The sequence below is a fragment of the Amaranthus tricolor genome, chromosome 9 (genome assembly GCF_026212465.1).
Source record: "Amaranthus tricolor cultivar Red isolate AtriRed21 chromosome 9, ASM2621246v1, whole genome shotgun sequence".
In the NCBI taxonomy this organism is placed as follows: domain Eukaryota; kingdom Viridiplantae; phylum Streptophyta; class Magnoliopsida; order Caryophyllales; family Amaranthaceae; genus Amaranthus; species Amaranthus tricolor.
In genome coordinates this window covers 16,296,344-16,318,248 of record NC_080055.1, presented here as the reverse complement: position 1 = coordinate 16,318,248, position 21,905 = coordinate 16,296,344, and the positions used below count along the sequence as shown (strand labels likewise).

The 21,905-nt window shown below is 33.3% G+C and overlaps 2 protein-coding genes across 14 annotated transcripts in view; one reads left to right on the top strand and one right to left on the bottom strand.

The window, feature by feature from the left end:
- LOC130824324 (uncharacterized) overlaps window positions 1-12,869 on the top strand; it is a 29,509-nt gene extending 16,640 nt beyond the window's left edge. For 4 of the 13 annotated variants that reach the window (XM_057689270.1, XM_057689269.1, XM_057689266.1 and 1 more), the window contains 9 exons: window positions 373-426; window positions 1,607-1,734; window positions 1,828-1,896; window positions 4,773-4,858; window positions 7,906-8,015; window positions 8,130-8,239; window positions 9,967-10,011; window positions 10,610-10,684; window positions 11,375-12,818. In XM_057689270.1, coding sequence (XP_057545253.1) covers window positions 373-426; window positions 1,607-1,734; window positions 1,828-1,896; window positions 4,773-4,858; window positions 7,906-8,015; window positions 8,130-8,239; window positions 9,967-10,011; window positions 10,610-10,684; window positions 11,375-11,494 — 797 coding nt within the window. In that variant the 3' untranslated portion in view covers window positions 11,495-12,818. Of the gene's footprint in view, window positions 1-372; window positions 427-1,606; window positions 1,735-1,827; window positions 1,897-4,772; window positions 4,859-7,905; window positions 8,016-8,129; window positions 8,240-9,966; window positions 10,012-10,609; window positions 10,685-10,833; window positions 11,325-11,374 lie in introns of those variants that run through there. The other 9 variants (XM_057689272.1, XM_057689271.1, XM_057689267.1 and 6 more) reach the window with 7 other exon arrangements.
- Window positions 12,870-16,355: 3,486 nt separating this feature from the next.
- LOC130823301 (protein FAR1-RELATED SEQUENCE 5-like) lies at window positions 16,356-17,006 on the bottom strand. Its single transcript, XM_057687921.1, has one exon. The coding sequence runs from the start codon at window positions 17,004-17,006 to the stop codon at window positions 16,356-16,358; it is 651 nt and encodes a 216-aa protein (XP_057543904.1).
- Window positions 17,007-21,905: the final 4,899 nt, after the last annotated feature.

Sequence of the window (21,905 nt, the reverse complement as noted above, 5' to 3'; positions counted from 1 at the left end):
ATGAGCTAGAAGCCAAATCATGATAGGAAAAATGTTGGTTAAACCATCTAAAGTGTCTTAACTGATGTTTTACTATGGCAAGCCTTATACAATGTGATCTCTAATTTGAAATCCTTTAGTTGCTGCAAATTTATTGGGAAAGGACATTAGGAGAAAAAGAGAAATAATGTATTCTCTCAGTGTTGATCCTGTTGACATACTTTCTTGCATGATATACTTCAACTTTCAAGAACGTGTTACGGAGTTTAAGAAGACTACCAAACTAGTTCGCTGGAATTTGTATTTTGAAAAACTTTCTCATCATTATGAAGCAGAGTATCCTGAAGATATGCAAACGTTTTGCATCTTTAATAAAGAACTTTCTTATTTCAGGAACTCCATATGGTGAAATCACTATTTCCTCAAAACAAAGTCTAATGTTCAAAGGTATGTTTCAATATGATTTTTTAAAATCTTCAATTCTTTGAACTCCCCAAGGGGAAGGGTGGAAGTATGAAGGAGGGGAAAATTCTTTGAACTACCTTGACTGAATATTTTTCTACATCATTGTAACCAAATTGTTTTAATCCATCAAGCTTTTCTGTAATTGTTTTGAAAAAATTCATTTTTTGTTATTAAATGACATGGCAAATTTCCATTTTTGGTACCACCTACTGTTTGGGTTTAAAAATTTTTTGAGTGAACATTTTGTGATTGGATACTCATATAGAGATGAGCTAGATGAGTAGCTCCCTTGTATGAAAATTGGGTTAGTCAAAAATAGCCTTGCAATTATAGTTTTAATCTTTGGGTGCTTGTCATATCTAAATATGATTAACTTTTTATAATTCATATCTTGATATGATATACTTTTTATAATTTTGCTTTGTATGAGTGTTCGAAAACTTTGTTAACAATAGATGTTTCTGTTCTTTAATTAGATAGCACAAAGTGTATGATTACCTTTTGATGTGTTTGATTCATGAATGCTAGGGCATTTAAACCTCTATGTACTAATGTATTCTTAGTGCTTTTTGAACCTTCTTTTTCAAGGGAGAGGGGATAAGGCTAATCGTCAAACTGTGATTCTTAGCTTAAATGACTGATTACAGGGTGTTCCTTTTTTTTGTTCACATGCGCCATTGTTTTGACAATTGCATACATTTAGTTGAGTCTCTACTCTGTTCTAGTTGACAATGATCTCTGTGATTATTAGTAGCAGTTTAAGGGCCAGTTGACAGCTCTTATACATCTGTTCTATGTTAGTTGAACTCAAAATTTGTTAAGTAAAAAAGAAAAGAATCTGCAAAATCAGGTGATTTTCGTATTTGGGGATGCATTCTTGCAAATTTGGGAATTAATATGTCAAAATTTAAAATTGCTACTTTGTTAACTTTATTGTAAAAAATGATGTAGCACAAGTTCTCTATGCTATTAGCAGTGGTACGTGTATATGGATGCTTGGAAGAGATTATTTTTGGTAACATGATGTATTGTTGCTTCTTGTGGGGTGATAATGTTTGTTCTTTATGTACGATGTAACAGTGTGTCTAATTCTTGTTTGTTAAGTTCTTATCCGAGATATTTTGTGAAGGTGACTAATGAAATTAGTACTATTTTGGTGAAGGCACAAATTTTCGCCACACCATGTATCCACAATATAAGAGCAACCGTGGCCCTACGCCTGATACGGTGGTTCAAGGACTTCAGTACTTAAAAGCGTCCATCAAGGCTATGTCAATTAAAGTAATTGAGGTAACCAAGTTAACAAAACAGCTACATGTGTAGATATGATATTTTGAATTTCCTCTTTGTGATAACTTATTACATTTTCCTCTTTGATCTTAGGTGCCTGGTGTTGAAGCTGATGATGTTATAGGAACTCTTGCTTTAAGGAGTGTCGATGCTGGTTACAAGGTGAAATTCTTGTTGTGTAATCAAATTTATATCCTAAAAATATATATTATATTTTGTATGGATCACATGGCTCTTTTTTTGTTAATTTTAAGGACGTTTACCTTATCAAGCACAATTTTGATATATAAGTTTTTTCCCGAAACTACCTTTTAATAAAGTTTTTGGTTGCATGAAATTTTCTTTTTAGTCATGGTAACTTGGATCGTTTCTTCCAATGGAGAACTTGACCAAGATGTGATTCATATGATCAAGGTTGGGTGGAAATGGAATGGGGTACCAACCTGGATTTTGTTCAACCTTAGCATATGTTAGGGTAAAAGGAAATTCTATATATGTGACAAGATGTTTGAGCTAAGATGTATTTATAAATTATAAGGTGAAGCTAGGAAGAAAATATTCGGCTGGAGCATGGAGTGAAGATATTGAAGATAAGGTAAAGAAGCACCCGAGCAGGGGTCGCATCAAGCACAAAATGCACCATTCTAGCTTTGAAATGAATGTTTCAGAATGCCTTTAAGAGGTTTAAGTGGATTAGAGAAGCTAAAAATGTCCTGAAAAGAGGGAGTTAAAAATTATAATATGAATATAATAGGTTTGCTATTGTATATAGCAGTAGATAAACTGAAAGGATGAGGATGATTTTTATGGAGAACATAAGTGATTTTTTATTCATGCTAAAAATGTCTTGGAAAGAAGGAGTTAAAGAATATAAGTGATTTTTATAGGTGATAGCAATACCATGTTACATGTTTTATTAGGCATTTTTAATTGACAAAAATTTTAATACATAGAAATTTTCCAATTAAATCAATTTATATTGTAGGTTTTCTCAAACCTTATAAAAGTTATTACTAAAATACCAAGTGATAAATATTTAATTCAAAATTACTAACTATCTATTTGCATAGACCCAAAGCGTGGAATAAAAACAAGTCTGTTATGTTATGTAATGGCCGTATGTAACCTGTTTGAGAGTTGCCACAACTGTTATCTAACGTGTAACACTTGATATTTCACTGTTATAACGTTAGTTGTCGAAAAGAGGTTATAAAAGATTTCTTCTAACATCTCTCTAAATTGTAGAGAAAGTTCTTATAACATCTCCTTATTAATTTTTTACTATTATTTATCATTTAAATTATAGTTGCTCATAATTTTGATCGTTAACAAAATGCTTAACTAAGAAGTTTATTGATTATCCACTAAAAGTACTTCATATACTGCAATTATAATAGCTATGAGCATATTATTGTATAATAATAATAGTTCAACAACAAAAATGCAATTATAGATTAAAATCTTCATTATGTAATTTTTTTTCTTCAATTTCAATGGTCTTCCACATGGATTCTTCTGATCCATTCGTTTTGACTTTCTACCATCTCAATTTGTAAGTCTTGATCATTCATATCCTTTTCCACCCCTGTCCCCCAAGTCATCTTTGGTCTTCCTCACCATCTTTTTAAATCTCCCGAGATCCAACTTTCTCAGTTCGCTAATACCTTGAATTCGCACACACCCAAACTATCTAAAACGATTCTCTTTCAACTTTTCCACAATATAGCTGATTGTTTTATGTACTAAACAATATATCAATAGAAAATTATGTTGTTTTGCATGATCAGAACAAAGCTATGTACTCTTAGTTTGTTCTAGAGTTTTGGAAACAAAATTAAAAATTTTCCTCAACAGTGCGACATTTGGCTCTAAATCTATGACCATTAAAATAAGAGATTTTAATCATTCACATGAAGAAGCTTAGCCCTCGATTGTTGGTTTCTTTGGCTGACCTAATTCCATTATTGTAATTTGACCATAAAGAACTATGGTTTGGGAAAGCTCGACTCTAAGAAGACATGATAAGATGATGGAGAATTTTATTGATATAGAGTTCGTCATGTTGACCTTACATCCATAAAAAAATGGTGATATTGTCGCGATTGCGGTAATAGTTGTGATGTGTCGGACGCGGCACCTCACGATGTGACGACTCATTTTGCGGATATCATTATTGAATTTTTAACTCGAAAATATTAGTTTTATAACCGTAACTTGAGTTCTGTAAAAGATATATTTAAAATAAAACTTGTAATAGATTTATAATAAACCTTTTAGAACCTAATACTTATTTATAAAAAAGTACTATAATGGATAATATGTTAGAAAAACAACTTATAATGGTTGTTACTCTATGTTATTAAATCTTAAGTTACTTAACGGGGTTTTGTGGATGGTAAGCTCAAAAACCATTATAAAGCTATAATGGCCTATATATGACTTCATTATTATATCACGCTTAAATCACATCATTTCAATGACTGTTCAATTCAAACAAATATGATTGCACAAAATCAACATCACATTCCTTTCCCTTCTGTGTAAAATATATGTGCTATGAATATATGCTACTTGAGTTAAAAATAACATCTAACCTAATTAATTTGCATTCCCCAGACCGCTTTTGTCTTGTGGCCTAAATCCAACCCACACAGCTACCTTAACTTTGGCAAGTTTGTATGAAGTATTGATGTCATGTGGCATCCTGCTTTATCATGAAAGAATCTAAAATCTGGCAGTCATTGATTTGACGACGTATTCCGTCCATCTTCTCGTTTTAACAGTTTCATAGTAAGAATTAGGCATACTCATTGAGAATAAATGTCCTTTTATTTAGATTGTGTTCTAGGAAGTTTCCTATTTTTCAAGTTATCTTTTTTATAGTATGACTTGCTAGACATGTTTTCTTGAGATGTCTTGTATGTTTATTTGAGTTTGTGGGGGATATTCATCTCTCTCTCTACCTTTTTCTGTTAGTGTATAGTTCAATCTCTGGATTGTAGTTTACTTGTCACTGATATGTAACACTAACTACACAGGTACGGGTTGTGTCACCAGATAAAGATTTCTTCCAGATTCTGTCACCTTCATTGCGTCTTCTGAGGATTGCTCCACGTGGAGATGAGTTAGTGCCTTTTGTGATTACTATGTTTATCTCTATTAACATATCTTTTCTAAGGAGGTGGTTTGGTGGGAAATATATTTCTTATGACACAGTTTTCCATGAAAACTATTTTCTAATTGAAAATTTAAATGATAATTTATTTTCGTATGTTTGGTTTTGTTTGAAAACTCTTGGGAGAAATGAATGTTGGGAATGGAAGGGTAAAGGAAAATTAGCTTCCTTCTAATTTTGGAGGAAAATGTTAGCAAAGTGATGTAGAAACTCATTTCCACCCAAGTTTTCCATTTGAAGTCTTCTCAAATTAAACAACTGAAAATGGGGAAAAAATTTATCCAAGAAAAAATTTGCCCCCAAACCAAACATCTTTGAGTTGATCATGCATCAGTTAGTACCTCTTACAATTGTACTTTGATGCCCATCAGTTTTTTTCATGTCCTTCGTTGAATTGGGTTAGGTTCCTTGCCACATTTTGGGCTAAGGCCAATGGCTTGTTTCATATTTTTCTCTTGATAATCTTTGTAAGAATGAATGGAGAATCCTATTGTAGCTTTCTTGTTTGTTAAGGGATGCCTTATCTCTAATCTTTTATCTTTTTCTTTATTTAATTAATAAATTTTTCCTTTAAAAAGTTCTGTTAATAAATACGCAATGTCATTATAAATTATTGTTTACGTTACCGTCCATGGTGTCAAAAAGAGTAGGATAAATCAGAAATCACAAATGATTGCTGGAAAATGAAAGCACACTAGGATGTTTGGTGTTGATTCTGTTGATTCTTTTCCGCTACTCCCTCTCTCATTTGGGTCACAAATTTAATCGTTAACGACCTTGGCTTATTTTTTCTCCTTGGATTTTTGTGCTTTAATTTTTCTCAGCACCACTTTTCATAGATATCTACTAATGATCAAACTATTTTGACATTTTGCAGTAAACTTTATATTCCTTCACCCTTGACCACACCATTATAAACTGGTATCTCAATCATGGTTTTAAGGCCGTGGAATTATATTCTGGCAGTTACAGCTAAAAAGTGAAGATTGATTGAAGTTCTTTGAGTGGCTTGACACTCGCAAAAAAAAAAAAAAAAAAAACTAAACAAATTAAAAAACCTTTTGTTTCTTTAATGACTCTCATCTTGATTTCCTGTACTTATTGAACTAGCTTATGATTTTTTCTCACGAGCTTTTGTAATTAACTTCCTACCTTATCAAGCAAGCCTTTTAGAAAGTGCTTTTATCTTATTTCCCAACTAAAATCTCCAAAAGCTTTCTGTAGAATGCTATTAGTAGTAGAACCATTATGCCAAGATCAATGCACACGTCTCCTTATGCCAAGCACACATTTAGTGAAGTGTCCTCATGACAACTTCTTTTTTCACCTGAAGAAACTGTGTTCCTATTGAGGGAGTGGGGGTACTAGGATTGTAGGACATTGTACCCTCACAGCTAAGATTAACCAAAAGTAGATGTATGTCTTGAGATGCCAAATGAGCCACTTTACATTACATGGCCTTCAATGAAAATCTCATTACTTAGGATTCTGGAAAAATTAAAGCAAAAACTAGGACTTTGGGTCTTGCAAAAGTTCAAATGAGTCTGTTTCTTCTGGCTAGACATTGTTTATGTTTTTTAGGTTGATATCGCTTTTCATTGAAATGGGCCGCATGTGTTAATTGAAAAGAATTTTTTTAATAATGTGTTTTGAATTCTCATCACTAGAGATTAGGGAAGCTTTTGATATTTAAAAGAAATATACCACACATTACTACTGTGGTCAATTAGCGGACAAATTCGTTGCTTAATACAATTCTAAGCTTCTTTTATCATACTTTTACTCATTCATTACTGCATATGGTATTTCTGGTTGGTGAAAACATTTCTGTTGCATCTTTATGATTATGTATCTGTTTCAACTTTCATGCACTTTTTTTTGTCCCCTTTGGCTATATGTTTATATAACCCAATGCCATTCTTCTGGATAGTTGGCATTTCAACTCTAGTTTTTGCATGTAAGGGCATACACATGATGACTCAATGCATTTTAAAATGAGGTTTTGTATCTTCCATTTGAAAAACATATATCATAATTGACACAGGTAAATAGGATAGAAAATGTTTTTGTCATGCATAGCTTAAAACAGTGATAGCTATTAATAGAACCAAGAAAAGTCTAGTTATGGCGAGCAATGCTTAGTGGCTGTTACATCTTCTTTCAACTTTGATCACCTAAAGCAATTATCAATAAAAGTTTCACTCATGGTGTATTTATTCCAAGTTAAATGCCTGTAATCTGTTAGATTAGAAGCATGCATCATGCAAACAAATGAACAATTGGAGTGGATTTCTTAAATGAAAATGATTGCCTTAGTTGCCAGTGCTAATATTGGTGCCTGTGACGTGCACAGAATAGCAGTGCAGCTTCGCCGTCTTTTGGCTCCTGACTTGATTAATGTTTTCCAGTGAAGTCAGAAATGGGTTTATAGCTCTTTTTACTTACAATACTAATTATTGATGAGCAGTTAATGTGATATGTTTTGTATGCTTGATCCACACTATTGATGGAATTTTCTTTATCCACACACTTCCTACTCTTCTTTTTACTCTCTTCTTGAATTTGTTGTGTATCCATATTCCATTGTCCAGATTTTCTTGATCATATACTTTCAAAGAGTTTTTAATTTGTCAAACGGAATCTAAATTTGGTCTTCAATTTCCGAATCCAAATCTTAAAAATAATTTTTTTTAAAACACAAACCAAAACTTTTTTAATGGGTTGATTTAGTTCGGTTGTTGGTTTTCATCTGAATAACTTTAACACCTACTCATTGATGCAACCTTTTGATGGATGTTGCACATGCCCAAACCAATATTCTGGTGCTTCTTGAAGTTATAATCTACAAAAAGTAATAATGGGATTTCCCATTTTACTCATATCAGCTGCTAAAAATACCTGTGGAAGATGAACGTTATTTAAGTACTGCTTTTTATCCACTTAATTGCACTTGGAGTTTCTCTGTTGTTCATTCTGGTATTTTTGGGGTTGTGCAGGATGGTCTCATTTGGCTTGGAGGATTTTGCCAAAAGATATGGAACTCTAAGTCCTTCGCAGTTTGTTGATGTTGTTGCACTTGTTGGTGATAAAAGTGATAACATCCCAGGTTAGATTTGAAAGTTCAAGAATCTCCTTTACTCATCACCAAGTGTCAATCTCTTTTTATTGGTCGTTGAAGTCTGTTATAAGATTCTAACAATACGAGCAACTTCTTATACAGGGGTAACAGGAATAGGGGAAGTGAATGCAGTTCAGTTGATAACGGAATTTGGTTCTCTGGAAGAATTGTTGTCTAATGTTGATAAAGTGCGACAAGATCATATAAGAGAGGTATATATTTAAGTGAAATTCTGAAGGCATGTTAGATTTCTTTGATAGGCTAGTTAAATGATATACTTGCTAAAGGCAATCAATATGCATTTTGGAGGCATTCATTCACAAACACACAGACAGTGATTTTTGCATTCACTGTCAAAGTGACACGAAAAGGTTAAGCTCAAATCAGGTTTGGCTTTTTTCTTCCTCGAGAGGTAGAATATGGAGTCCCCAAAAGTAGTTATGCAGATATACTTGGGTGGAGGATCTAAATTTCATTAGTTCTTGTTTATAGCCTAACTATTAGATGTACTGGAGACTGTCGAAGTGTCATAAACCATCACAGTGAGCCTTATCCCAAAAAATCTCTCGCCAGTTAATTTTGTTTTCCCGTCATCTATGGAAGTTGATATTTGTGAAACTGCTTTGGCTGCTGTTGTTATTATTTGACATGCCCTGCAACCTGCTCGAACATCTTAAGGTTGATTGAACCTTATAAGTCTAGAGCCATTGTCTAGAGCTTTAGGAATATTCAATGAAAAGATTGAAGTTTGTTGTCAAGCAACTGTTTTTGGGTTGTTTTAATCAAGAGCAAGAACAAAGCAGACATGCAGGCTATGCACCATTGTCTTGAGCTTTAGGAATATTCAATGAAAAGATTGAAGTTTGTTGTCAAGCAACTGTTTTTGGGTTGTTTTAATCAAGAGCAAGAACAAAGCAGACATGCAGGGTATGCACCATTGTCTTGAGCTTTAGGAATATTCAATGAAAAGATTGAAGTTTGTTGTCAGGCAACTGTTTTAGGGGTGTTTTAATCAAGAGCAAGAACAAAGAAGACATGAAGGATATGCACCAGCAAAGACGTCTGCAATTGGTGTAAAATGCAGCCAAATGCTCAGTCGGTAGTTCTGTCATCAGCCTGCTTTGTTGAAGTAGTCTTCCTATATGTTATCAGCTCTAATGCATTTCTATTTGTGCTCTTTACAATTCTGCAAATTATTGGCCTTTTTTTTCAAAAGGGTAGTTCAGGTTTTGTTTCACTTGTACCTGGAGACATGGAGAACCTTCAGGGTTTGGATTAATTTGAGGAAAGTGAGTTGCATTTTGGGAAGAATAAGGGGAGTTCCAAAAAATAATTTCTGAATATTTTCGCATTTTCTACTACTAGTTTTCACTCAGAGCTTTTTTATTTCCTTCTTTTAGTTTGAAGGGGATTCATGTTGTGATTTCCAGTTTAAGTTGCATAATTTTGCTGGATTTCTGATAATGCCATTCAACTAGAATCAAGAGCTTGTTGTATTCTATAGATGATAGTCCCTTAATCACTTGGCCCTGCTATCTTTTTTTTTCTCATCAACCCCACTCAATTACACCCTTCAAAACCTAATTAGTTAGGATAGGGAATAATTTAGAACAGACGGACTATAATATGAACTTTGAAGCACACGTAAGGCGATATTTAGTTGTCTTCTACTAGAAACTTTGTTGTCCCTTTAGTGAGTTGTCGTGTGAAATTCAATATATGCAGGCCCATAAGGTAAGAAGATCTAAATGTAACCATGTTGTTGCTTCCGTTTTTTTAGTGAGCCAATTATGTTGGCTACTTGCTGTTCCGATTCCTGATGCAACAGGGCTGCTAGAATTTTCTAATGTATTTAAGGCATGTTTTCCTTGTTGCTGATATATTTCTCAATTTGTTTGCATTCTTTTTAATCACATCCCACTTCACATTTTTTTTGTAGGCTCTAATTTCAAGTACCGATCTCGCCCGCATGAGTAAAGAACTGGTAATTGTATTCACTATGCTTTTTTAATCTATAATAGCTACTACCACTCATATTAGTTAATTTTTCCCTTTTTCTTGTTGTTCCAAAACGTTGTTAATAAAATTATCCAGATATTAAATAGCTAATGGTCTAAAGTCTAATATATTAATGGTGGAAAACAGTACATGAATGCCCCTCTATCTTTCATTCCCTGACCTTGATAATAACATGGGATGCAGCGAATTATGCGAGTGACAGGGCCTTATTAGTCGACAGCTGATACGTATCATAATAATCCGGGCACAAACATTTTATTCTTGAACTTTTGGTGTGATTTTAAATTTTAAAATGTTGTTGTGGGTTATAAGAGTAGCAACATGATTGATCTGTTTCTAAGCAGAAAAAATGCTTTACTTCAATCAGATGAACTTGTTGTATCTTTTCTGACAACTCTGGTAAAAACTTCTTTTGAGACATGTATATCTTATTGCGATATCTTAGTATCGTCTGCTAGTGTTTTGCTGAGATTTTTAATTTTGTGAGCAAGGAAAAGGTTGAAAAATTCATGATATCTTCTATATGCACACTGTTGCTTTACTAACATATGATAATCTTGCAGGCAATTCTACGTTCTGATCTTCCTCATTATCTTGTTCCATTTGCTACAACTGACCTGTTCTTCCGAAAGCCAGAGGTTGGTATGATACCGAGTTTGGTTTCGTATTTTGCGCAGTATTAGTATTATCCGTTTTTGGCAAAGTTACTAGTTGATACTGGAATCAGTTACTGAGTTTAAATTTGAGATTGTTCTCTGTGCAAACCATTTTGTGTTTGTCTTTGCAGACATGCAATTTGGGATGTCAAATATGACATTTAGGCTCCATTTTCGAGAGAGCTAAAAAACTTAAGATCTTTGATTTCACATCAGTAAAGTGGCTCACTAAATCATATGTACTTATTTATGTGACGTTGGAGATCGCGTTTGCTATCAAAGGTCAATTGAAAACTACGTTGTGATTGTTAAGAGGTTGCGTACATTTTTAAAACATAAACTGCGCTTAGGTGGGAGTCATTTAATGGCATTAGGATGATAGCATGTTGTGTAAATATGAAATGTAATAAAAATTTCTAGGATTTGATCCCACTTTAACAGTTTCTTTCAAATTTCTTCCTCTGCTTGTTATCTCGGAAATGTTATCAATGTTGAACCGTGTTCTCAAGTAACATATGATATGATGCATCAGAAAAGCGTTGTTATTTTCTTATTAACAAGTGAAGGGTGATGTAAATAATGTGAAAAAGGCGGTATTATATCTGAAATGTAATTTACAGTATTGGCATATAATGTATCGCTGATTTCGTAAGTGTTACTGCATAAATACAGGATGATGGAGAGAAGTTCACTGCCCTGTTGAACGCAATCAGTGCATATGCTGAAGGTTTTTCAGCAGATCCTATCATCAGAAGGACTCTCTACTTGTGGAAGAATTTAGAGACATCTTAATCGAACGACGAACGTGCAAAGGTGAAGGGGCTGGAAAGTTTTACGCTGTAAAACAAAGTTTACAAATTATTAGAAGTGTTCATTCGGGTGATTGGGTCGGTTTCGAACGGGTGTCATTTAGTTCGATTGAATTTCGGATTGGTTATTAATCGGATGCGTGTTACGGCAGGTCACATTCGGGCCTGGTCGGTCACTCACGGTTCCGTTGAAGATCAGTTATTCGAGCTATCGGGTTTGTATCAGTTCAGTGTCGATTGAAGTTCGAGTCGAGTGTCAATCGGTCTCGAGTTGTTATCGGTTAACAATTGGTTCGGTTTTATCGGGTATAGATTGAATCCGGGTATTTTTTTTCAAGTAAAATTCGGCTACGAGTTAATAATTATTATCGATCGAGTCAATATCACATTAATTTGCTAGTCATTTTTTAATTTATGACAATATTCTCTTTACTTAGTTAAAATGCAAATCAATTAATAATTATTACTTTGTTAGTTTTACTTGTTTGACTGTAAATTAAAATTAAAGTTCTATCATTTTTCATCTAATTTGATTAAAAATAGTTTATTAGACTTTAATCATTGATTATAACTCTAAATAAATAAAATCATATATTTTTAAAATTTAATTTATGAAAATATTTATTGCTTTATTAGATTAACTAATAAGATGATTGAATATGAGTTGATCATACTTTTATGTTAGAAATTGTTTCAGGTTTATAGTTGTTCGATTAACAATTGGTTCGGGCTAAATTGGTTATAGTCGGGTTGAGTTCGGTTTCGAGTATGGTAGGGGTCGGATATGACTCGGTTCGATTACTATTAGGTTCGGGTAATCTCGGTCAACGGTTACATATTGGTTTTAAAAATCGGTCGCAGTTCGGATTCAGTTTTCCATTTTCGGTTGTCAATCGGTTTAGGTGCAACTTCGGTTCGAGTAATGTCGGCTCGATAAATCTAAAAAAGATACGCATTTTTAGGTTGGATAACTTTTGATTTCGAGTCGCATTTTCGGATCGGATCACATTTGAACAGCTCCACAAATTACTATTGGTTTAATTTAGAATAATTTGTGAATTACAGCCTTAAAGTTTAGTACTTTTGCGAATTACAGCCACAATGTTTATTTTTTGCGAATTACAATCACCTACGTGTCAAAGTTTGTAGCTTCAGGCCAAAACACAAAATTCCGACTATTTTAGTCGTCGGAATTTTAGGTTAAGTGGTTGAAGTTCTGCGTTTTTAGCCTGAACCTGTAAATTTTGATACTTTGGTGGCTGTTGAAAGTTGATAGGAGATGTGAACTCTCTAATCTATAGGGGGTGAATAGAGAGTATGACTTTTTAAAATTTTGTCCGAAAAGTTACCTCAAGAGCTTGTAAGACCTTTCAAATAGTTTTTCCGGAAACTATTCTTAGGACGAAAAACAAACAAAAACTTAAGTGCTGAATTTAACTTAGATAAAACAAAAGATTTGTAAATCCGCTTATGGGTTCCTTTTCAACCCTTAGGATTCAACTTCTTTTATTAATGAACCCTAGATTACTAGATCTCTCTATCTTCTCTTACCACGTTCTTCCCGTTAAAGAACGATTACAAGTTCCCTTTAATAAAAGACGTAAACCCAAAAACCACACAATAGAGATTACAAACGAATACTTCTAAAAGTATTCAAAAACTTTAAGTCGTAAAATGAAATTATAATTCTAACTCTCTTTTAGACTTCTAAAACCTATTACAATTGTGAGAGATGAACAATGAAGAACAAAATTTACAACCCTTTTTATGAAATTTTGAAATAGATAAGTAAATTATCAAAAAAAAAACATATATTAAGCTATATTTCAACTTATTTTCAAATGTAAGTGTCTTCAGCCCAGAGCTCAGGTTAGGTTTTGTTCGCAGTTAGTAACTGTGAATAGAGGCAAACTGGTCAAAAAAATCAACCATGCGAACAGGATATTTGGTCAAAAAAAGCAAACAATTCTGTTCACAGTTAGTAAGTGTGAATAATTCCTTTCGCATTTTTTTGAATCAAACCCTTTGTTCGCAGTTAGTAATTGCGAACAGATTTACCTCAGGTTTGAGAATTAAGCGCTTATATTTAGAGATAAGTTAAAACATAGCTTTTTTTGATAATTTTACTATTTCAAATTTTCTCTTTTTAGACTCTTAAAGATATTAGATATCAAATGTAAGTTGTGTTGTTCGTATATTATCCCTTGTGTTCTATGTTCTTCAATTCTTGATGAAGCTTCTCTATATAGGCCACGCCTTCAAATTAGCCGTTGAGAACATGAAGGTTCTATTTCTTATTTATCTCTAGTTAGTTATGCTGAATCAATCTTCCAAACCGTGGTCAGAAAGTTAGCTAGACGCTCCACTTGACTTATTCAGAATCAACATGTTTGGAGTTATTTTAAGGTTTCTTCAAAACTTAGTATACCTGTCACGTTAGTCCTTATACCAAGTATTGTATATTGATTAATTCAATCTACATAACCAATATAGATAATTCATAATTTATTCCAAGATTACAGAAACATTTGAATTATTCTTTCCTATATTTTAGTTTCTCTAAAAACGTTTCCATATATTTTAGTAAACGTTTCCATCTATAAATAGAATAAAATAACTTGTTTACTAAGTAAATCACTAATTTAACTAATCAATTTAAAAATCGTATAAACAAGCAATAGGATTTACTTAACCTAAATTACTTATTTTATAAAACGTTAAAACTTAAGTCAATATATTTAAACTAATTTCAATATACATTTGGACTTAAATCATTTACCAATTAAACACTTTATATTTAATATAATTTTGGATCTATTAAACAACTAAATATAATTACTTAATTTATTTGTTTGATTTAATATGCGTTTTGAATATTATCACTTATCGGAATTGAGTCTTCAGTTGTAATTTGAGAAAAATAAACATTGGGACTGTAATTCGCAAAAATGCTAAGTTTTAAGACTGTAATTCGCAAATTATTCTTTAATTTAAAATGAACTTTTCCTTGTAAATTGCCATCATCAATATTTTTTTTTATCAAAGCATTTTGATCTTGAGAAATCTTTTCTAGTGAAAATCATCGATTCTTAAGTGTGTTTGATTAGTAAATAGTAGGAGTATGTATTAGGGTTAAATAAACTAAAACAGAAACATAAATGCTAATTACTCAGATGAATCACTTGAATCGAATTTCCTCTGTTCAAGTCCAGATCCGACTCGCTATATTAACAACTCAATTTAGCAGGTCATAACGTAATTAATTCGATTGTTTTGTGACTAGCTTTCATCCTTTTACTTCTCGGGCTTTTCTATTTATTATCTAAAAGTTCCAATTTTTTTGCCCACTTGATTTGGTTTGATAAATTATTTTGTAATGATTTTTTTTTTTTGAAAATCATAATTGTGATATAGAGAATAATCAGACAAAATTCACATTACAAGGGGAATTCCAAAACACCTCAAATCAAAATCTAAGTTTTGACAAATTGAATCTGACTCCTGAAAAACAAGACGTAAAAATCCAATACCCACACATTAATAAAGAAAGAAATAAAAAAAGCACAAATTGTTACTTGAAAGGGTCTTTTAAAAAGAAGGTTATAATTGGGCCTGCCAAAATTAAAAAAAATAAAATACAATTTCAAAAAATGAAAATTTGAAGAAAATAAGCTTATTTAGGAAAAAATTCCCAAAATAAACTTCGAGAAAACTTATTTCCCAAAATAAACGCATCCTAGTCCAATGCTAAGGTTTAGTTGTGTTCGCTGTTAGTAACAACGAACAAACTTGTTTTCATTTTTTTTTGTCTTTTTCAACGCAATGACATTGCCTTCCTTTTGTTCGTTGTTTTTAACTATGAACAAAGAATTTTGACTTTTGTTTTTGACCAGTTTCTTTGTTTCCTGTTAGTAGCAACGAACATACCTGACCTCTGATTTGGCATGGAGACGCTAATTTTTGGAATTAAAATTTACCGATGCTTATTTTGGGAATTGTTTTTGATAGAAAAAAACTTAATTTTTTTCAATCTTTCCGTATATGGCCCACTGATACTAATAACAGCGATTCTTTAGCTAACTTTAGTTGACTCAACTTAATAATGGTCCGCTGTTAGTAACAGCGAACACAACCAAACCTTAGCATAGGATTAGAAGGTGCTCTTTTTGAAAATAAGTTTCCCGATGCTTATTTTGGGAATTTTTTTCCCAAATAAGCTTATTTTCTTCCAATTTTCTAAAAATAACTGTGGAATTAAGAAAAACTGTGGAACTGATATTTTTCATATTCTCCTTCATCACTCACTCTCACCATTATTTTGCTCAAAATTTTCTTACATTACTTAAGATCATCCATGGTGATTAAGATCATTATGTTCTTAATCTTTCCACCAGAACGTACTTTGGTGCATGACAACATAATAGAATGTATGTAAATGTGAAACACCAACAAAGCAACAACATGTAAATCAAAATCAACATGTAAAGCAGCAACTTGTAAACAGTAAAAGCAACCAATACACATTTTCAAAGTCAGGTAATATAAGTTCAATATTTTTCATGAACAAGACACTAAAAAAATATTCATATAGAAGAATACATACCTTATTTACAAAGATGTTCTTCTTGTTGGGCAATTACGACTATCATGGTAATCAAATTCCCCACAAGTTTTACACTTTTGTTTGTTCTTCTTGCTTTGCTCGATATTTTGTTCCTTTTCACTAACTATCCTCTGCCTCTTTCCCTTGTTTTTTGATTGTATTGGGTTTTGGATTTTCATTGTTGACGATGAATTTGACCCTAACAAAAATTCTATTTGTTGTTCTTTCATAATTTTCAATCTTACATCATCACGTTCCTCCATTTTTCTACTAAAACCCTTGAGGGTTTTAGAAGTGATTGTAAGTCACTTTCACTCCCTTCAGCTAAACCAACACAATGGAATATTTCCGACCAAACTTCCCCCAACAAGTTCCCCATGTTGTCCAAATTTTTCTGGTCTTCAATCAAATTGCCATGCATATCAAAAATAGGCTTCTTCATTGCTGGTTTTGTCCAACGATCTAAGATATCTTTCTTTGGGATTTGTGTTATTTGTCTTGCACTCATAACACAAATCGCATGACAACATAATAGGCCTACACGTTTGAAAAACTTACACCCACAATCTAGTTGAAGCTCTTGAATTGAACTTCCTGCAATAAATGTGACTTTGTAAATCTTGTCTGATACCGAGTCCAAAACAATTATAGTTTCAACACTTTCACTTTTTTCAATACTTTGAATATAAGTCTTAAAACTAGACTTATAAACTTCATATTGAAAAAGAAAAAATATTGTTCTTGTATAGACTTCATTAGCATGCTTTTCAATTAGCAATGGACTTTTTAATTGGGGTACCGTATGAAGTGATGATACATTCAGCTTTTCTTGGCTATATCTTTGGGCATCCATTGCACTTTCATAGCTCATGTAAAAGTCAACAAGCGTCATGTGTGGGTTTGAAAAATTGTTAAAAAAAATGTTAATGCACTCTGATCTAGATGTAATTCTCAAAATCCCTCCCAATAATGTGATGTCCCTAAAATATGCCGGTATTTATTGGTCTCGTATACTAAACAAGTTACAAAACCATTTATTCCAAGAAGATTATACTTTATCATGATTGCCTCCCATTTCTCCTCAAATTCACTTTCTTCTTGTTCAACATTCCACACATAACTATTTAATTCTTTAAAAAAAAACTCATCTTTGTTCAATTCAGGTCCTATTTTGTCAGTGACTTTGCTCATTATGTGCCACATACAAAGTTCATGTATTGTATTTGAAAAAACATTCTTAATTGCAATTTTCATTGCTGGGTCTTGATCAGTTATTAAATAAGTAGGCATACAATCCCCCGTACAGTATGAAAAAGTCCTAAACAACCACTCAAATGACTCAGTATCCTCTTTAGCCAACAAACCAACACCAAATGTAATACAAGACCTATGATAATCTACATCGGTAAAAGGAGCTAAAACCATATTAGATTTATTAGTATCATAAGTACAATCAAAGGTGACCATCTCTCCAAATAGGGCATAATTCTTCCTACTTATTGAATTTGCCCACGTAAAATCTTTGTCTTCTTTTTATCTTTTGCTTTTTAAGTTTAAGCTTTATTTTGTTTGTTAAAATTCCGCAAATTAGAAGAAAAACGTAGTAAAGCTTGATACACAACAATTCACCCCCCTCTTGTTGCATTCAACCATCTCTGTGTATTTCAACAATTGGTATCAGAGCCCTGTTCCTCATTTAATCAAGAAACCCTGAGAGCAGTATCCTGTTCCCTGGCAAGATGTTGAAGATGAACGAATGCATGGAAGAAGGGTACTCTACGCAAAGGCCACCCATGTTCGATGGGAAATTCTATACCTACTGGAAAAATAGGATGAAAATTTTCATAAAGGCCGAAAATTACCAAGTATGGAGAGTAATTGAAATAGTAGACTTTGAAGTGACGACCATCAACTCCAATAATGAATCAATTCCAAAACCAATCACTGAGTATGAAAAGGAAGACTTTCAAAAGATGGAGATGAACGCTCTTGCGATCAAGCTACTTCACTGTGGTCTCGGGCCAAATGAACATAATCGTATCATGGGTTCTAAAACGGCAAAGCAAATTTGGGACCTGCTGGAAGTTACCCATGAAGGCACCAGTGAAGTGAAGCGCTCCAAGATTGATCTACTGATGTCCAGATATGAAAGGTTCGTCATGGAACCTAGGGAAAACATTCAAGAGATGTTCACCAGGTTCACAAATATCACGAACGAATTAGTCTCTCTTGGTAAGATCATTCCCGTTGATGAACAAGTCAGGAAAATACTGAGAAGTCTTCCACAAGATGAGCACTGGAGAGCTAAGGTCACAGCCATCCAAGAGTCCAAAGATTTCACCAAGTTCAATTTGGAGGAGCTGGCTTGTTCACTCATGACACACGAACTGCATTTGGGAACAGCGGCCTGTTCCCGAAACAAAGGACTGGCTCTAGCAGCTGATGATAGTGAAGAATCAGAAGCTGGTGAAGAGGAAGCTGCTATGTTGGCACGTAAATTCAAAAAATTCTCCAAGAACAGCAGATATAGAAACCAAAGAAATAATAAGGAAAGAGGAACTGCAAACATGAAGACAAATTTTGAATGTCACAAATGTGGAAGTACTGATCACTTCATCAAGGATTGCCCTCTATGGAAGAATGAGAAGGGTAAAGGGAAGACAAGGGAAGCTGGAAGAATGCCAAAGAAGGGAAACTTCAGAACAGATTTTCGTAAAGCAATGATCGCAGCTTGGGGTGACATTGAAAGCGAAGTTGAAACTGAAGTTCCAGTAGAGGAAGAAACTGCAAATCCGTGTCTCATGGCATCTCATGAAAAGACTAAGGAAAGAGAGGTAATGTCTTATAGTTCTTCTCCTAAACATCTATTCAGTTTAAGTAAGGATAAATTAATTAAGTTATTTTTGGAAACACAAGAGAAGTTGGAAGAAAAAACAGCTAAGTGTCTCCAAATTGAGAAAGACCTTAAGTTAAGTAAAGATCACATCTCATACTTAAAGACTTTTAGGATCGATGTGCAAAGTAGATTTTTTGATTTGTTAGATAAGAACATCATTTTAAAAGAGCAATTGGAGAAAATAAAGCAGGAATTCATCATTCTTAACATTGAAAAGAATCAAAACAAATTGCTAGGCTTAAAATGGCATTAAAATGATATATCCACTCATGTGTTTAGCACGGAATTTCAAGAAATGAAATTAAAATTAGAATCATGTAAAAGAGAAAATAAGCAACTAAAAGATCAATTCAATAAGGAAAACGGAAAATCAATGAAGTTCCCAAATGGATTCTAAATGCTAAACCAAAGAGTAAAGAAGGTCTAGGTTATGTTAAAAATGATAAAAAGAAAAAGGTCTATGTTGATCTCCCTAGTAGTAAAATCTGTTCCTTTTGTGGTAAAATTGGACACCTAAAATATCATTGTATAAAAAGGGAACAGCACCACATAGCAAATAAAATTCATGTCGAACAGTTATGGATCAAGAAATATGATTCATGTATAATCGACAAGGAACCCAAGGATAACTGGGTTCCTAAACCTAACTCTTAATTTGCTGTGCAGGTTCAAGTGAGGGTGAACAACTCATGGTATCTCGACAGTGGGTGTTCCAAGCACATGACGGGTGACAAATCTAAATTTCTCTCACTTGAAGCATATGATTGGGGAACTGTAACCTTCGGTGATAATATGAAGGGTGAGATAATCGCCAAAGGAAAGGTTGGAAGGTCAAGTTCTCATGCCATTGACAATGTATTTTTAGTCGAGAATTTAAAACACAATCTTTTAAGTATTTCTCAATTTTGTGACAAAGGTAACTCTGTTAAGTTTACTTCTGAACGATGCATAATTTCTAGGAACAACACAGGAGACCTTGTGCTTGAGGGAATCAGAAATGGGAACACTTATGTTGTGGACCTGGACACTGTTCCCAAAACCAGTCTAACGTGTTTAAGCGTTATAGAAGAAGACCCACTGCTTTGGCACAAGCGTCTAGGTCATGCTAGCTATTTTTTAATTAACACTTTAAGATCAAAAGACCTAGTAAGAGGATTACCAGCAATAAAATTCCTCAAAAATGAAATTTGTGATCCTTGTGCTAAAGGAAAACAAGTGCGGTCATCCTTTAAATCAAAGTATCTGGTGACTACCTCTAGACCATTAGAATTAATTCATATGGATCTATGTGGACCTATGAGAACACAAAGCCGTAGTGGCAAAAGATATGTGTTTGTCATAGTTGATGACTATAGTAGATTTACTTGGACCCTATTTTTAGTAAGCAAAGATGAAGCTTTTGATGAGTTTGTTTCTTTTGCTAACAAAATACAAAAATCTACCAATAATCTAATTGTTCACATAAGATCAGATCATGGCAAAGAATTTGAAAATTCAAACTTTATGAATTATTGTAATGAACATGGTATAAATCACAATTTTTCCGCTCCTAGAACACCACAACAAAATGGAGTGGTAGAGAGGAAAAATAGAACCCTAGAAGAAATGGCTAGGACTATGTTGATTGCTAGTGGTCTACCTAGAAATTTTTGGGCCGATGCCGTCAATACTGCATGCTATACTTTGAATCGTATATTAATAAGACCAATCACTTCTAAAACACCCTATGAATTGCTTAAAGATGTTAAACCAAATATTTCCTATTTTCGTGTGTTTGGATGCAAATGTTTTGTTCATGTAAATGGAAAACGAAATATAGGTAAATTTGATGAAAGAAGTGATGAAGCAGTATTTCTCGATTATTCATCACATAGCAAAGCTTACAGAGTTTATAATAAGAGAACAATGTGCGTGGAGGAATCCGTTCACATAATCTTTGATGAAACTAACTTTTCAACAAGTGAAAAGGAAATAAACAATGTCAAAATAGGTCTTGCAAGTCTAGAAGATGATGAAAAAATAAAGGTGCAAGATCAAGGAACAGCAGGTGAACAGCCAATACAAGAAGATGCAGGAGAAACTGACCAAGTCCAGGAACTGCCAGCACAATAGGACCAGTAAACTGTTCCCAATCCAGCTGTTCCCGCAGATGAGCAAAATGATCCAGTAGCTGAACAAAATGCCAATCAAGATGTCGAATCAGAACATTCTATTGTTCCCTCAAGAGAATTTGTGCCCAAACCTTGGAAATATCAAAGTTATCATTCTCTTGATCTGATCATAAGTGATATGAATAAGGGAACACAAACCAGATCCCAACTGTGAAACTTTTGTGCACATTTTGCGTTCCTATCATCACTTGAACCCAAAAATCACGAAGAACATCTAAAGGATTCCGAATGGATAGTAGCCATGCAAGATAATTAAATGAATTTGAAAGAAACAAAGTATGGCACTTAGAACCCAAACCAAAAGGCAAAAAGCTAATCGGTTTAAAATGGGTATTTCAGAATAAGCTAGATGAGCATGGAATAATTGTAAGAAACAAAGCAAGACTCGTGGTCAAAGGGTACAATCAACAAGAAGGTATTGATTACACTGAGACATTTGCTCCGGTAGCAAGGTTAGAGGCTATTAGAATTTTAATTTCTTTTGCTGCATTTATGAACTTTAAGTTATATCAAATGGATGTGAAATGTGCTTTCTTAAATGGTTTTCTTGATGAAGAAGTTTTTGTTGAACAATTCTCAGGTTTTGAGAATACCTCTTGTCCTGATCATGTCTACAAGCTTGATAAAGCTTTATATGGCTTGAAGCAAGCTCCTAGGCAATGGTATGAAAGACTATCAAAGTTTTTGATTCAAAATAACTTTGTAAGAGGAAAAATTGACAAAA

Bases quoted from the DNA above. Each gene is read 5' to 3' on its own strand.
- LOC130823301 (XM_057687921.1), bottom strand. From the start codon at position 17,006: ATGACGCTTGTTGACTTTTACATGAGCTATGAAAGTGCAATGGATGCC.